The 16,984-nt window shown below is 46.6% G+C and overlaps 7 protein-coding genes across 7 annotated transcripts; 3 read left to right on the plus strand and 4 right to left on the minus strand.

The window, feature by feature from the left end:
- Window positions 1-10: 10 nt before the first annotated feature.
- Window positions 11-722, minus strand: N7503_011120 (GNAT family N-acetyltransferase; the record flags this gene model as incomplete). Its single annotated transcript, XM_057070666.1, has 2 exons — window positions 11-515; window positions 565-722. 2 exons carry the CDS (start codon window positions 720-722, stop codon window positions 11-13), a joined length of 663 nt encoding a protein of 220 aa, XP_056917277.1.
- Window positions 723-1,184: 462 nt separating this feature from the next.
- Window positions 1,185-3,772, plus strand: N7503_011121 (transcription factor domain-containing protein; the record flags this gene model as incomplete). The annotated part of the gene is made up of 7 exons (XM_057070667.1): window positions 1,185-1,213; window positions 1,267-1,401; window positions 1,451-1,671; window positions 1,719-1,804; window positions 1,865-2,484; window positions 2,530-2,700; window positions 2,755-3,772. The coding sequence occupies 7 exons, from the start codon at window positions 1,185-1,187 to the stop codon at window positions 3,770-3,772; spliced, it is 2,280 nt and encodes a 759-aa protein (XP_056917278.1).
- Window positions 3,773-3,886: 114 nt separating this feature from the next.
- N7503_011122 (putative 2-haloalkanoic acid dehalogenase) lies at window positions 3,887-4,609 on the minus strand (the record flags this gene model as incomplete). Its single annotated transcript, XM_057070668.1, has 1 exon — window positions 3,887-4,609. The coding sequence occupies one exon, from the start codon at window positions 4,607-4,609 to the stop codon at window positions 3,887-3,889; it is 723 nt and encodes a 240-aa protein (XP_056917279.1).
- A 657-nt stretch (window positions 4,610-5,266) lies between these two features.
- Window positions 5,267-6,898, minus strand: N7503_011123 (aromatic amino acid and leucine permease; the record flags this gene model as incomplete). The annotated part of the gene is made up of 1 exon (XM_057070669.1): window positions 5,267-6,898. The coding sequence occupies one exon, from the start codon at window positions 6,896-6,898 to the stop codon at window positions 5,267-5,269; it is 1,632 nt and encodes a 543-aa protein (XP_056917280.1).
- A 554-nt stretch (window positions 6,899-7,452) lies between these two features.
- On the plus strand, window positions 7,453-8,957 carry N7503_011124 (NAD(P)/FAD-dependent oxidoreductase; the record flags this gene model as incomplete). The annotated part of the gene is made up of 3 exons (XM_057070670.1): window positions 7,453-8,043; window positions 8,104-8,337; window positions 8,361-8,957. The coding sequence occupies 3 exons, from the start codon at window positions 7,453-7,455 to the stop codon at window positions 8,955-8,957; spliced, it is 1,422 nt and encodes a 473-aa protein (XP_056917281.1).
- A 545-nt stretch (window positions 8,958-9,502) lies between these two features.
- N7503_011125 (class I SAM-dependent methyltransferase) lies at window positions 9,503-10,453 on the plus strand (the record flags this gene model as incomplete). Its single annotated transcript, XM_057070671.1, has 1 exon — window positions 9,503-10,453. One exon carries the CDS (start codon window positions 9,503-9,505, stop codon window positions 10,451-10,453), a length of 951 nt encoding a protein of 316 aa, XP_056917282.1.
- A 1,448-nt stretch (window positions 10,454-11,901) lies between these two features.
- Window positions 11,902-13,250, minus strand: N7503_011126 (uncharacterized protein; the record flags this gene model as incomplete). The annotated part of the gene is made up of 4 exons (XM_057070672.1): window positions 11,902-12,365; window positions 12,419-12,483; window positions 12,540-13,042; window positions 13,098-13,250. 4 exons carry the CDS (start codon window positions 13,248-13,250, stop codon window positions 11,902-11,904), a joined length of 1,185 nt encoding a protein of 394 aa, XP_056917283.1.
- Between the last annotated feature and the right edge of the window lie 3,734 nt (window positions 13,251-16,984).

The following is a 16,984-nucleotide window of genomic DNA, read 5'->3' on the forward strand; positions in this document are numbered from 1 at the left end:
AGCGATCTTTCTAAATCTCAATGTAGCGATATTGCACACTTGCACCCACATTCTGAGAGCCCTCCGGCTTCTTTACAGACCACATGTATAGCTCATCAGTACCAAACCGTACTTCTTCCACAATATCAAACCCACACTTGCTCAACACCGCACAACTCCCAAGATTATTCTTCTCACAAAGCGCATAAACCTTTTCCACAAATCCAGAGGCTCGATCCATATCATCCAGGTCCAGTCTGGGAAGATCCCACCACATCTTCAACATCATTCGCAATGCCTCCGTTGCGAACCCTTTACCCCAAGACTCTGGAAGAAGCGAGTATCCGATTTCTGGACACGGGTCGACGGCATTGATGCCCATATAACCAATGACTTGTTCTTGGGTATCTGGAATTGATTTATCCACGATTGAATACACAAACGAACGACCAATGACACTGGCTGGTGCCTTGAATATTTTGCTCGATAGCCATTCTTTTGTTTGTTCAATTGACTGGAATGGCGTTTTGGGGTGACTATTGGTGTTAGTCGAGGTCTTTAGATGGCTGCTATGAGTTGTCCTACTTGGTTTTTGCTACTTCTGGTCGAGCACGTACGGCAAATAATGCTGCAGTGTCACGATCTTCGACGGGGCGAAGGAGGAGTCGGTCACTTTCAATGGATGGCCCAGATGATGGAACCAGTGCATACACCGGCTGACGGGGGAAAAAGTCATCTGCCATGTTTTGTGTATACCGGATCAAGGCCCTTAGAATGAATCTTTGAGGAGAGAAGTGGGAAGCGATGTCTTATGTCTTGGAGGCTTATGTCTTAAAGCCAAAGCACGGAACAAAATTTGATTGGGTCTATTCAATGCCACTAATCCAGTCTCGGAGCCCGCCTATGGAATGTCATTATGGAACCACGCCAATAAAGGAAGCTAAACCTCAGAACCACTTGAAGCATTTGAAGTAAAAATAATAAGCGGAAATCCCACGTGGCGTCTAGGCCCTGCTTATCTCAACTTATGGGAACTTCACGATATGATTGCTTTTTCCAGTATGCATAACACATATTCACACTCTCTCATTGGTGGCCCTTATCGCTGGAGAAGTCACGGGACGAACCCCACACTTTGTCGGGTATGTAGTCTAGCTTAGAGTCGCGACTTCTCTCTTGAGAGTAAGCGACTAAAAAACAAGGTCATGGATCACCGGAAACGTGCGGCTCGAGCGTTAGTATCAAGAAATATGAAAGACTGATCGCTCAACCTCTAACTACTTACAGTTGCGACGAATGCAGGCGGCTGAAAGAGAAGTGTGAAGGTGGAGCCCCCTGCAGGCGGTGTTCTCATTATCGGAGACAATGTGAATTTAAGGGCTTAATTTCGAGGACGCGGGAATTTCGCCCTTACATGCCAAGGTAAGTTTGTTGATCACTTTCGTCTTGGGACATATACTAAGAGCACCAGGGAGCAGATTGGGAGGTCCGATCTGCAGGAGCAGATTGAGCGCTCGAGATATATGGAACGGATATTAAAACGAACTATTGAAGGCATTAGACTTGATACAAAAAGTCTGGCCAGATTGGCCGACGCACTGGATGCTGATGCATCAGATGCTAAAGAAGTCGAGGGACTGGTGATAGATGATGAGGCTTGCACAATGGAACCTGTTGGGGATACTGTTACGCGTCAGTCATACAATCTGCCTCCATTGATTCATACTAACTTCAAGCAGATTTCTCAGGTGAATTCTCATATTGGAATTTCTCCATGCGAGTGAAGGATCACATTGAGAAACGAATGCAAGGTTTGGGGAATAGGGTAAGTGCTATTTCGCTGTTGTGCGCCCCTTTCTCCTCCGCTTGCAACTGATAGAATTAGGACCTGCCTGACTCGGATCGAGAAGAGGAGCCGCCGCGTGTCCGTCACCTACGACCAGGACAAGCTCATTTATCGGCAGCAATATCGTGTTGCCCTCCACGGCAAATTGCGGACTTCTTGGCAAGAACTTTCTTCAAGTACGCGGAAACTCATTACTTTTTTGTTGACCAGACTTGGCTTCTTGAACGGATGAATATGTATTATAGCGATCAAGGGAGCTTTGCCAAGAAAGGTTGTGAAGTGACTATCAGCATCATCCTCATGGTATTCGCTATTGGCACGCAGTATGCCCATCTGGAATCCTCCGCACAGAATCCTTCGGGCTCCACAGAATCCAACTTTGCCGAGGAGGATATTGGCACCGCATTCTATCAGCAAGCGATTCGACTTTTACCAGAGATTATCGAGCATTCATCTGTTGAAAGTGTTCAAGCTTGTTTGCTTTTTGGCTGCTACGCACTTGCATTTGATGCCTCGGGGCTGGGGTATATCTACATCAATATCGCCATTAGATTGGCCATGCAAAATGGCATGCACCGAAAGTGCAAGAGTGATGCATACAGTCCGAAGATGATCGAGACAAGGAATCGTGTATGGTGGACTGCATATCTGCTTGAAAGGTAGGGCCCCGTAGCCCAAACCGAGATTTCTGCTAATAATACTAGAAAAATATCTATCTTTCATGGTCGGCCTCTGTCAATGCTTAGAGCGGATGTTGATGCCACAATTCCCCTTCATAAACCAGAATTGGCGTTGGGTGACTCTCGAGCTAGTGTCGCACGAGCAGAAGCTTCTATTCAATTAACCCATTTCTTAGAAGACATGTACAATGAAGTGTAAGAACGTTTTGTGCTGCCATATTTGACACAGTTCAACTGATATTTTTACAGTACCCTTCTTCGGAGCTGTCAGAAACAGCAAGTATCAAAGATCATTAAGAACCTGTTAGCCCGCAAAGTATCGTTGCATACTTGGTGGAATTCCCTTCCTGAGGAGGTCGTAAGGGAAAGACCTCGATCTCCAATGCATATTCGCTCAATGATGCATCTCCGGCTGGAATACTGTTTGGTCCGAATGTTCATGGGGCGACCGTTTTTGCTTAAACGAGAAACGTCGAGCACAATGGGTACTTCACCGCACTCAGAGACCAGTCCATCTGACCATGCCTCGATCGATCCTGGAAATCACAAAGGCTCTTTCACTCGCAGGGACTTAATCGAAGACTGTATTGAGGCGGCAACCGAAGCGTTGGGAATTTGCCAGGATATAAGAGACAATGGTGCCGGCCTAGCACGAGCCTCATACATCGAGTATAGCTCATGCCGAGCATCATTGCTCGTGCTGATTGCTCACTCCATACAAAGCTTCTCGGAGCAATTCCGCAAATTACTGTACACTGGCTTGGACATGATTCGAGAGATGTCAGTGGCTGGAGAGTCGGCTCGTTATGAGGTAGCGTTGATCGAAACACTCGAGCGTGCCCTGGCCCGCTTGCATACTGGAGCACAGCAGTCCCAGCAGATCGAGGATATGACACAACCCGAGACAGCTGTTTCTGACTATGAAATATTTAAGCACTGGGGTGCAAGATTGCGGGATGGAGCGGCAAGTGATGCACCTGGAAATGTGAACAATGTTCCAGCTCGTCATCTTAGGGCACCTCCGACTTCGGATCAGCTCTGCACTAATGATGACATGGTGGAAATTGACTGTGCGGAAACGTCTTTTGACAAAGATTTCGATACTGGAATGTTTGGAGCATTAGATTCTGTCATAGGAATGACGATCTTCGGCACCGAAAACTCTTCTCCATCAGCAGCATGGCCAACCTGGACAGAGACCCAGGTCCTGGAGCAATTCTTGACCAATCCAGAGTTTGGAGGAAGTCAGGGAATGATGAACAGATAGTGTATAACATTGTACCAGCCTAATGTAAAATAATGAAAGCGATATACTGTACTCAAGTCTTCGTAAACAATTCTAAATTTTTAAAGATAAATATTTTAACGTAGTTTGCATCCCTCACGATGAAGCGGCCACAATCTTCTGTGCCATCTCCAACAAACTATCCTCCATAACATCCAAATTAGCGTCAAAGATCTCAGCACAAGACTCCTTCTCATAAACAGTACAATAAGCCCCCCTAAACCCAACCTTAACAGCAGCAGTAACATCCCACATATGAGCAGCCGCAAACCACTTAACATCATCCTCCCCAAACTTCTTCAACGCAGGCCGGTAAGCATCAAGCGCCGGCTTCGCCACACCAGATGTATCACAGGTAATAAAGTTCTCCAACGGCATATCTAAACCAGCCCGCTCGAAGTAACCGCGAACCCGAACCGCATCACCAGTGGTAAGGCACCAAACGGTGAACCCGGCCTCTCGGAGCGTAGCAAAGCACTCCTTTGTACCAGGGCGCAGTTCCAATTCCGAGTATGCCTGTGCGCACTCTTCGCGCTCGGTCTCTGTTGCGAAGGATCGGGGATCCTCAATACCCATCATGTAGAGTGTGCGGAAGAACAGAGCGCGGATGATTTCTTTGTAGGGCTTGTAGCGCTCGGAGATGGAGAGGAAGGTGAATTCTAGCTCTGCAGCTGTCATCCAGGTGAAACCGAAGGAGCGGGCGGTTATGTTGTTTTTGAGGAGCTTGGGGCCGATGACGCGGTCAATTCCGGCGTAGAAGGCATCGAAGGAGACGCAGGTGCCGACGACGTCGAAGACGACGTGCTTCTTGGGGGACATGGTGGGGTAGTGAGGAGTGTTTGGTGGATGTAGCTGGAAGACTAGATTGGAATTGAGATGTTGGTTTGAGTTACGGGTGTCAGTGTGGTTTTAACAAAGGACAATTGTCAATGTAGAGGGGTAATTTAAGGATTTAGAAGCTAAAAGAAGCATACATGCCACTAGAAAGTGTGTGATTCACGATAGTTCCCCCGCACCGGAATCCACAATCTAATCAGTTCGGATCCCGGTATTTTGGCTTTACCTAATCGGGAAGGTCCGGGCCGGTTCGATGTTATTGGTTGGAGGGTTATCATGCCTCGGAGAATTTCCGTACAATCTCTCTTAATAGATTGGGATTCGCCTCCTATCCTGATAACCAAAAGAATTCTAGCATTATCAATACCGATATCGATATGGCCGTGTTCTGGTATCTGGGGGGCGTTGCAAAGTTAAGGTCTGGACAGAGTAAGATAAGATAAACCAGGGACTTGTAAGACAATCATGTAATGGAAACCTTCCAAGGTTGGAGTGGCTAGACAGTTACGTACCTAGGTTCGCTTTTATTATGGTTGCCCGAGCTTTACGCAGAATGTGATGTGAATAAATTCTATAATAATGTTGAGGTATATCTAGATAAATTTCAAGTACGCTAATTGACATTATGTATTCTTCTCCTTATGACCACAAAATATTGAGTCTCCTGAGTCCCCGTTTCGGTTCTGGTTCAGGCTCAGGGTTATTCAAATACTGCTCAATGAAAGGCCGAATAGGGATCTCCGCCAACGGGACAATCTTAGTCTTCATCCAGAACTTGTAGCCAAAGTACACGATCAAGATAAATGGCAAGTTGAAGTAAGAAGAGACGAATGTCTCGGTGCTCCAGTGCCCCTTAATAAAAGTGCTATAACCTCCAGTGAAAAATAGGAGAATAAACACGACCAAAGAGACCCAGGTAGTGTACGGCTGGAAGGGGGCAGCCCACGGGAGTTCCTTATGGCGATCAATGCCTTGCTTTTTGCAACCATAGAGGAACCGCAAGTAAACGATGAGAATGCAAAGCCAGTTCACAATTGTCGCGATTGAGACAAGATCCTGAAGCCAGCTAAACACTGTGCTGGCAGAGTCTGACAGTGTCATGTATCCCAGGGCCATGAAGACACTGTAAAGACCCACGGCAACATAGGGAATGGAGAATCGGTTCAGGCGCATGAAGATTGCGGGTGCGTGACCTTGCTTTGCCATGCCATAGAGGATTCGGGAGCCGCCAAGCATGTTGGAGTTACCCGAGGACCAGGCGGAGGTGAGAACGACGGCATTGATAATAGAGGGGACGACCTTGATACCAGCATTGCGAGCTGCGATGACAAAAGGAGACTCTGACGCTGTGCCGGTAGAGTCGAGAAGGTTTGGATCGGCGGAAGACACGACCAGACCGACCATGAAGATCGAGAGGACATAGAAGAGTAGGATTCGGATGAAGATGCGTCGGGCAGCCATGGGAATTGCCTGTCGAGGGTTTCGAGTCTCAGCTGCAGCGATGGTGATGTTCTCAATTCCAGAGTAGGCGTAGAGAGCATTGTTGAATACCGTCCAGAAACCCAAGAATCGACCCAGAGATCCACCAAATCCTAGATACTGAACAAAAGGACCATAAGGGCTCTTCCAGTACTCGAACCCGATAGCCTTATGATTAGGACCTCCTCCACATGTAATGACCAACGCCATGATATTGATTCCAATAATCAGCATGATCTTGAGAAGGGAGAATCCAAACTCCAGCTCGCCGTAAACTCGTACAAAGAGGACGGCCGTCAAGATCATCAACACGCCGAAGACGGTAACCCAGATCGCAGAGCTGACCGTGACCCAAAATTCGACAATCACGGCGCAGGCGACAAGTTCGGCGGGAATTGAGACGATGTAAGAATAGACTTGGTTCCAGCCATTGGCGAAGGCCAGAGCAGGATCGCAAAAGATTTCGGCGTAACGAATCACACCACCATTGAGGGGCACGAGAGCACCCATTTCACCGACACCAAAGACGACACTTGACACCATTAAACCGATAATTGCATATCCCAGGAAAGCGCCCAGAGGTCCCGCCTCTGCAATGGCTCGTCCAGAACTTAGAAATAGACCGGTTCCGACAGTACCGGCGAGGGCAATCATCTGAATATGTCGCTGGTGGAGGCCCTGTTTGAGATCAATGATCTCCTCCATTTGCCCAGCGGCATTCTCCACATCTCCCTCTTTTTGCATTTCGGTGTCGTAAATAGGATATTTCTTGTCTGACAAGGTGATGTCCATTCTGTCAGGTGAATTGTTGATGGACATCTTCAACACTGTAAGAAAGGAAGAATGAAAATTTCAATTGCTAAATCCATTTAAAACCCTTCCCATCTCGTTTTTTTGTACTTTTTCCACTTTTCCTGCATGTCTTCCTTAGACTCTGTCGGGCACCAATCATCGTGGACCCGCGCCAGGCTATCGCGGCTAATTGGCAATTGGCAGAGTTTCGTTGGTGGATACGACCGGATCTAAGACCGGCATCGTGATAACAAAGTGTATAAACGTCAAAAACACCAGATAGACGCACTGACCTCACATGCCCTCCCCCAACCCCTGTTCAATATGCGGGGGAGGTTAATCAGTGGGGCTTAAGAAAGTCGGTATCATCTTTATCGGGCTATGCCGGTCCGGCGGTGACAATTGATAAGTGGCCAGATACTGGTCCGATAGTGACCCGGTAACCGGACCATCTGATAAAGTCGGTCAAGATTAAGCTTATAAAAAAAGAAGCTCTTCGATTTAGTATTTGCTTTTTTTTCTCATTCAAACCTTGTTCATTGCTTCCTTTCCCGATGCCTTCTGCCACAGATAAGACCCAAGCAAACGGCCTAGCCAACGGCTACACCGCTATTGCTGGAACTGAGAAATGTCTCCCAACCGTCACCCCCGGAGAAACATTTTGGCAGACCGAGAAAGATGAGCTCCATGATCATCGATCGACCGAGCAATTGCCTGAGCACAGTGATATTGTGATCATTGGTGCTGGGTATGCTGGTGTTGGTACTGCCTATCATCTCGTAAAAGATTACGATGCAAAGTCCGTCACCATTCTAGAGGCCCGGGGTGCTTGCTCCGGTGCAACTGGTAGAAATGGTGGTCACTGCAGACCTGATCTTTATGGCCACATCCCCACCTACATGGACCGAGCAGGAGCTCAAGCCGGTGCTGAGGTTGCCCTGTTCGAAATTGCCAATCTACGAGCGTTGAAGAAAATCATCGAGGAGGAGAAGATCGATTGTGATTTTACTTTGACTCGATCAACAGATGTCTGGTGCAATGAGGAGTCCGCAAAGAAAGCTAAGGCGGTTTACGACCGGATGGTTGCCGAGAATCTTGATTATATGAATGACGTGATTTTCTATACTGGAGACAGGAGTGAAGGAGTAAGTCATACTTTCTTTCCAAGTGAAGAATACTCCGGAATTATTACTGACATACGATAGATCTCCGGTGTCAAGGGTGCAAAGGCATGTGCAAGCTTCACAGCCGGTACAATGTGGCCTTATAGATTCATCATGCATCTTGTCCGATTGGTTGTTACAGCTGGTGTCAACTTGCAAACACATACCCCTGTCACATCCGTGGAGCCATGCTCACAAGAACAAGGCGGCTTCACCGTCACCACCCCCCGAGGAACGATGCACGCAGGAAAGGTTGTTTACGCCAACAACGCCTACGTCTCCGGCATTCTCTCCCCCAGTATAAGAAGAACATTATCCCCTGCAAAGGAATTTGTTGTCGAATCACACTTCCCGAATCCAAGGAAGCGGCGCCTTTACTCACTAATTCATACATCAACCGAACCGATGAAAATGTGCTCTCATATTTGATTCCTCGTTCAGACGGCAGTATCGTCGTCGGTGGTGCTGCGGCCGTCTTCCGGAATGCCGAGGATCAGTGGTATGACAATGTGGATGACAGTGTTCTGATCGATGCTGCCAAGGACTATTACACAGACTATATGCAGCGAACATACTATGGCTGGGAAGGCGCTAAGATTGATAAGCTCTGGTCTGGCGTTATGGGATACTCATACGATTCCAACCCGCACATTGGTGCTGTTCCTGGAGAGTCGGATCAGTACATTCTTGCTGGATTCAATGGCCATGGTATGCCTGTCATTTGGCTGTCATCGAAGGAGGTGGCCAAGATGATTATGGAAGATGTTTCATTTGAGAAGACTGGTCTCCCCGGGCTGTTCCAGAGCACACAGTTCCGTATTGATCGGGCATTGAATGGGAAGGAGGAGGATGGTGATATCCTTGGAACTGGGAAATCTGCTGCCACGAAGCCTTAAATATGGAGTATTTATGAATGTACAAATCAAATTCAAGTTATAAATAAGGGAAGATCAAGTAGAAGAAAAGTGACTGGCTTTTGCCTGAATTCCGTGGTCCCATCCTGACGCGTTGGACTTCGAAAGCTTTACCGGAGGCAAATCCTTCATTCCGGTCCCACATTAAAGCAAAATTGGTCATTTCCCTATAAATATAGAGACTCCACTTCTCCAAAAAGAAAAAATGACGGACGGCAAAGCGCTCAAAATCTCATTGGTTGCATAGATTTACATGTTGATTAGCCCCGCAGCACTCGTACTGGCGGCATCAGCCGCAATGCTTGATCGGCTTTCGGGATTCGGGTTTCGTGCCGAGGAACAGGCAACACCACTCCCCAGATCTCTGAATTCCGGATTCATTGCTTTAAAAATCCATAAGCACACATAATCTGACTTGTCAAATATATCCCCTACTCTGATATAAGGCTCTCTACTTTGATACAAGGCTCCGGAGAAATCATCTTCTACACAATTTAACAGACAACAGGACTAGGCAGTGAGTCATCATGTCACAAAACACGTCTACGATTCCTGTCACAACAGAGAAGACATTCAGCAACTACAATCAGGAGCAAGGAAAAGCTTACGCTCAAGGCCGTCCTGACTATCACCCCAAAGTATATCAGTATGTCATTGATATTCATACCTCAACCGGTGGTCAATTCGACACTCTTCTCGACGTTGGAAGTGGCCCTGGAAATGCCGCTCGAGCGCTGAGCTCACACTTCGCCCATGCTACTGGTCTCGATCCGTCCGAAGGAATGGTAGTCACCGCCCGCTCTATAGGTGGCGTCACATCGACCTCCGAACCCATTCGTTATGAGGTTTCCACTGCTGAACATCTCGGTACCAGTCTATCACAGCAGCCCATTCAAGATAAAAGTATCGACCTGATCACAGCCGCCAATTCCGCGCACTGGTTCGATATGTCCCAGTTCTGGCCAACAGCTGCCCGCGTCCTCAAGCCCGGTGGTAGTGTCATTATGTGGACGACTGGCAAGACATGCATTCATCATTCTGTCCCGAATGCGGCTGCCATCAACTCTGCTATGGATCATCTAGAAGAAACACTACTGAAACCCTTCATGGCTCGTGGTAACTTCATGACCCGGAACCGCTATCTTGACCTCCCCATGCCGTGGGATTTGGAACACCCTGTGCCGGGATTCGAGGAAGCGGAGTTCGTCAGGAAGGATTGGGATGCTTCTGAGCAATTCCTTGCTCATCAGCCGGAGGTGAAATTGGATCTTATGGAGAAGATGTTTGAGACCATGAGTCCTGTTGTTCGATGGAGGGAGGCGCATCCGGACACGGTCGGGACTGAGGATGATATTTTGAAGATCTATCGGAGGACAATTGAGCGACTTCTTCATGAGGCTGGGGTTGAGAAGGGAAAAGAGAGTTTCAAGGGAGCCATGCAGGCCGTGGTACTGGTTGTCAAGAAGAGTTCGAAATAGTGTCGAATTATGCGCCTTCATAGACTTACATTTTCTAGAAATCGAGATCATCCAGTGAATGAATGGGCTGAAATGGAAAATCAATAAGACTTCACTCACCTTTGATACAGAGAAAAGCAAACACTAACTCTAGGCTACCATGCTTACTCTAAAGTATTCGCTTACTACCTCTCTAATATGAAAATTCTGAGTCTAACTAGGTTCACATCAAATTTACTTGTCACTTGTCTTGAAACTACCGTTTCAACCAATCAGAGCCCATAATTCCTCTAGCGTATCTTGAAGTGGGTTACTTCTCTGCTCAATCAACGCCTGCTCATTGGCCGGCTCGGGTTATTGACGTCACATTTACTTATTTTAGACCAACAGAATCGGACTTGCATACATCGCCAAGGTGATTTGAAAGACTAGTCCAAATGGAAGCAGTCAAACCACAGGACATTGAGACAGAATACGCGTGATGGGATGAACCATTTCCAGATCAATTCGTTTAAAGAGGGGTTATGTCTCTGGATTAGTTGAGCTGTTTTTGGCAATATACACAAAGCAAATAGTCCACCAATATTTGACTAGGTAACATACCGCATTATTTTCAAGTAAGATACTCTATTACCAAGCTGTTCTGCTCTTTCTAACGTGCCACTTCAAGAAATGACCTCATATAGTCTTTATGTATTTGTTATCATCGTTGGCTGTGTCGTCGCCACATTTATTGGTTACTCGCTCCATTATATCTCGACCAACGGATTCGCAGACGACAAATTTGAGCCTGAAATGTCTATAGAACAGAAGCAGTATATGAGGAATGTACGCTGGCGAAATGTGCTTGATCTTCAAGAAGCATGCCGTGTACAAGGTCCTGGCCGGCCTCGGAACGGTGCAATGAGACAAGGATGAAGTTTAGGTGAACCCTAGGTATGTAGACTTTAGCAATGACATTGATATGTTTGACTTGGAGGGGTTGGCTGATAATCTAGCACGGTAGTAGATGAATTATGTGTTCTTGATTTGACGAATATACATTTTGGGGTATGTTTGGATGGCCATCTATGTGTATGGTTGGGTACTTTGGGTTTGTTTTGGGGTGGTTTATATGAAGACCACGAACATTTGATTGGGTGTTGGGTTAAAGGCGAGTCAAGGTTTGGAAGGCTTGGGGAGGCATCGGATAGAAAACGCTCAATGCTATGTATTACCCCTAAATACTGTCATTTTTAGCACTCCTGTACCAAATCCGAGTCCATGCTCTAGCCAAACAACCTTTGGTGTCTATCCTCAGCACGCATCTCGGGCCCAGTTGATGGTCAATTAGCAAACCTGGTGTCTTCTCCCAACAATCAAGTTGAAAAATGCAGTGCGCCTCAGAGATACTAGTATTAAATCTTTTATTCGATCATAACGTCGTAAAATCTCGACTTCTATATATACATACGCATGTTTGAGGTACTTTATACATGTTCTTTCACACTGGCATCTCTGTGAGATCCCTCAGGGAAATCACCATGTGTAACCTCAAACGTTTGGTGAACACCGACTTCTATCTTTTGTCCCGCGGGAAGACGAGGCGAGTGCTCAATAGTCAATCCCTCTTCACTGCTGTTTTGGCTGGACGTTCTCGTCCAGGGGCTTCCAATGCCCCCTTGGCTCTCAATATTTGTCACCATCACCGCCAGTTTATCGGGTCGCAGTCCGCTTCTGTTGGCGGTGTCCATCGATCCCAGCGGTACCGCCCTCTGTCCACTGCCACCGACGCGTCGGCCATCTGATGCACGAGGGAATCCGGATGAAGGGTAGTTATCGGCACGAGAGCCGAGCCAGTGGCGGAGCAAGGGACGGAGGGTTGCTAGACTACCTGCTGTGATTCCGAGGCCGGCTTCGGTGATAGACCAGATGGCGATTTGATAGGTAGCGTCTAAATCAGTTAGGATTGTTCCAGAAAAAAGAAGGCGAGAGGGTGGAACATACAAAGGAAGTCAGGGTCCTCGAATGTCCGAACGAAGGGGAAACGGACGATAACTGCTGATGAGGCACTGTTTCCTGTTAGTGATTGGTCCAGGGTTGTGAAAAATGGTCCGTGGTCACTTACATGCAAGCCATGCTTAGAATTCCGATCACGGCCACCTTGGCGTTCTTCTTCATGTGCAGGTCTTTCACTAGGAAGATCGGAAGGATTCCAACGGTGAAATCGCAAAGTGCGGAGAACACACTGTAAATGTATGTCATAATAACGATGATGTGGATATCGATGCAGTAGCCCTCAATAGAGGGATCTTCTCTTGTTCGATTCCAGAAGTAGGACACCGGCTTGCACTGAAGAAGCATGAGGAAGAAGAAAACCAACCCCGCAAGAACAGTGAGAACCATCACAATGTAAAGAATCCAAATATGGACCCGCTTGACAGTGATTCGCATCAGGAAAATGCACACTGAAATCTTGCATCCAATCGAAGCAAAGCAATAAGCAACTTCGCAAAGCCACCAATAATTCATGGCTATCGCGCGATGATCCGGTGTAAGGTTTTCAAATTTGTACCCAGTACCATTTCGAGTACCTCCGATCACACAAGCACAGAACATTATAAAGAACACCTGCACAAATTAGCCTGTTGTTCTCGGTGGCACAGTAAGGGAATGGCTTATTTACCGCTGCAAATACCATCGCCCCATCGTCGATGCCAAAGGCTCTCACAACCCGGGCGCGGACGTAGCAGCGCAGCATGACCGCGATGGTCGCCAGGGGCATGAAGACCGCCGCAACGGTCTCCACGCCCACTTTCCTTGCATGTTCGTCCGACATGTCAGTTAAAAGTGACAGAAAGACATTAGGAAAACTTGTGGGGCAGCGGATCCTTTAAACAGGATTCTCACAGTGCAAATAGCCGCAAATTCAAGACAGCGGAAACCGGGGGTCGAGCGTCTTCAGGGGCGGCTTCTAGCGTCAAAGGGGCTTGACTAGACCGGTCCACCGGGCAAAAGGCAAAACGGATCAGCATGATAGCATGACCTTCTTGGTCGGAAATGATTCGGTACAGATCCATTCAGTGACTTAAATAGGAGACTGGCAGGTTGACAGGCCCATGACAGAACCCAATCTGGGATCCATTTCATAGTGGAAAAAGGTCACCACCGAAGATTGTTTCCTGAAGAAGGAGCATTAAACTAGTGTACAGACTGTAATTTGTGGTTCGTGCAGATCCCCGGGCTAATCTCCCGAATAAGGTGCCAAGTCCGTGAGCAGAAACGCACCAGCGATTACAGTCTTACTAGTCTACGTAAAGCCTTAACAGTGTCCAGAGTGGGTCTTTGCATTGCAAGTAGGAAATTGCATGTCTTACACACTGACCAGGCTGTTAGTAAATGCCTTTCAAGGGCGAAATACTGCTCTGTCCTTCTTTAGAAAATTAGGTTTTCCACGTCCACGGTCGGGTCGGATCTACTACGAACCAAATAACTAAGTTTCCGACAATCTAGATGAAACGGGTTTGTAAACCATCCTTAAAAGTTAAAGGTCGTGATGCAAGAAGTCCGGATGTGGCGTGCCCTAGCCCTATTCATGCCGAACTGGACTAGACTGATGTGAAAGCCCCACCACGCATTCGCCAAGAGGAAGCCGTGAACAGGGTCTGGCGGAAAGGAATTTCCTATTCGGGGACTTCTATGATCCTTACAACGGCATTAGAATAAGTTCTCCGCATTACACACGTGGCCATGACGGAAGTCCGAATGGCCAAGTACCGAGGCGTTTTAACAATGCTATGAACTTAGCAATTTGACTAGTATGCTGTAGTGTGTGTGGCTTAAAGCCACGTTTTCTAGATTTTTACCCCCTGCTTATTCCTCGGCAAACTTTGACGTAGGCGTAATTAATCACCTTTTTAGGGTTAGAACCTCTGTACCGAACCCCTTGCAGAAGAAGAAGTTAAATGACCTGTACTTTTGTAAGTCTCCAGCAGTAACAAAGTTGGAGACTTCGCAGACCCATGAAAATCATTTTGAACTCCACTTTTGGCACATGCTGATGTGGAGTTTAACGTACATGTTCCGTATAGGCGTACGCTGTTCACGGTGTCAGGCCTAGGCCCCCGGTCGGCAACTAAGTCTTGTTTTTAAGACATTATCCACTTTGACAGATAAAGGCATTGTAAACGAACTATGTAATATATCTAGGCGCTGGACCAGGTCGCAAAGGAGATAATCTTAGATTAGATCGATTTAAATCCAGACCAATAAATTACTATATACCCCTTAAAGGTGAAATGGCGGGAATCAAAGTAACCCGAGGGCCTGGACACCCTGTGTATAGGGGCGGCTGGCGCTAAAAGGGTGGATTTAAGGCATTTTCTCTAAGCAGAAACGTGCACGTTTGCATAGGTCTAAGCGATTGAGCCGAGCTTTGTCGACGCCCGTGGACTAATGTCGGTGTGGCGAAGATAGGAGAAAGTTTGAAGGCCATAATTCACTTCAACAACCTCGCTATGATGACCATTGGAGATAATTATCCAAATCCCTCCAAGTTACGAGAACTACAGAGAAAGATGTGCCACATAAATCTGGTTCAAGGGTGACCGATTTCCTAGGATCCTGGATCTCTGTATTCTCTCTCTCTATTTAAGGTTCTACAACCCCACCATTTTTTGATAGTCAACTACAAGATGTGGCTTTCTTTGCCGTAACCCCTGAATCGCAACGCATGCTTCGTCAGCCATTGTCTAAATATGGTAAAGGAGACGACCCTTTCGCGGAGGCTTATCTACGCGACACGGAGATCACCAGACCATAGTTGTATTCTAAGCGGAATTCATTGATATCTTATCGCGATTGTGAAAAAGGTAAATGCCAGAACCATAGTAGCGTCCAAAGTCTAATTTTTAGCTATTTTCAAAGGAGTCCACTTTCAGACATTTTGAAATTGCCTCAGGCGTCACCTAACAGCAGCGTACCTAGAATTTAGAAGTCTAATGTTGTTGGCGGCATGGGAATGCAAGCTTGTGACCCAGGTCAGATATGTAGATACGTCTCTCACTCATACTCGCCATTTCTCTCTGTCTTTTTTTAATGCCCTCCCAAGTTCTTTCCAATTTCTTCCATAGGACATTCATTCGCTGTCCAATCTGTGCTTCTGTAAGCTTGCGGCAATACTTCCTCCGCGGTATATCCCGAATTATATTTGAGCTTGACGCACGTATCGGTACGGGCAAAGAAAAAATTTGTTATCAAGCAATATTGACCAAAAAAAGGCTATCTTGATTTGACAAGTCGCCCTCGTTCAAACGAAATTCAAGATCGGGGAAATGACCATATTTCCACGGATATGTCCTGACACTATGCATACTCGACCGTTGATTCGTAGATCATGGACCTTTGAGACTTTATGACAATTGAACCAAGCACCAGGCAAAGGCAATAAATAACATAGGCGACTACATTTACCACGTATCAGATTTAGCCACAATGCAAACAACTTTTCCATCATTCGCACGCGACTCATGTCGAAGCCCCTTTTCAAACCAGCCTAACAGAATCAAAGTATTGTGACGCTATTGTAGAGTTGCACATTTTGCGATTGCAGCCAAACACCATGTCATGAGCTGGCACCTTGTGTGTTTGGATCGCATGATCGGGGTGACTAGGTTTCTGTGATCTGCTTGACATCACAAATTGAGGAGGTTGTAAAATCGGATTGTAAGTCGGGTGTGAATTGATTGACATAGGATGAATTTTGTTGATAAGTGTGGGTGAGCTTGGGGGGAGAGTTGTGCCTCGGGGATTGAAAAATGAAAATTGTGCGTCTGGAACTGAGTCTAGAAATATTATCGATCAATTTGTTGAAGAGACGATAAAAGTAATGGACAAGTGGAAATCAGATGTTTGTAGGGAGCATTCGCATCTCTTATCCAGTCATCAGGTTATATGCATGTCTCAGTTCGATGACTTAACTCAAAAATATAAAACCCCGACCAATTTGCATATTCTCCATCTTTAGCTTTGACTATTGGATTTGATGGACCTGAGATAAAGCTGCTTGCAAGAATGAGAAATAAGGAAGAAGAGTCAACAGAAGAAAAGGTTTGAAATCTGAAAAGAGGGGGGATGAAACTCGAAAATCGCGCCTTCCTAAATCAGATTGTTGACAAACGAAACATCTTATGCAATCCAGTACAATGGAACAGGATTCGAGATTTCGAGCTTTTAAATAATCCGGGCCGAACCATTGCATAAGCCGTTTACATTCAATATTAGCACGTGTTCATAACGAGGAGATCAGCCATATATATCATCCCAGATGAAGAAGATATATCAGGGCTGAGAGAATGCAGGCTATCCAGATTGACTAAAGGAGATCGGTCAGGTGGCAGTAGGGCAGATGTCGGTTCATCCTTGCTCTTGCTAGCCCGACCGGTCTTTCACGATTTTCTACAAGCAGATCCAGCTACGCTCCCTTGAAGATGGATTAAGCCGCATCAAGAGGTAGTTCATGAGATAATGTCCATCGAGGGAGGATATATCACTGATTGATACCAAACGCTCTAA

The sequence above is a fragment of the Penicillium pulvis genome (genome assembly GCF_028828015.1).
Source record: "Penicillium pulvis strain IBT 33274 chromosome Unknown scaffold_8_segment0_segment0, whole genome shotgun sequence".
NCBI classification, from domain to species: Eukaryota; Fungi; Ascomycota; class Eurotiomycetes; order Eurotiales; family Aspergillaceae; genus Penicillium; species Penicillium pulvis.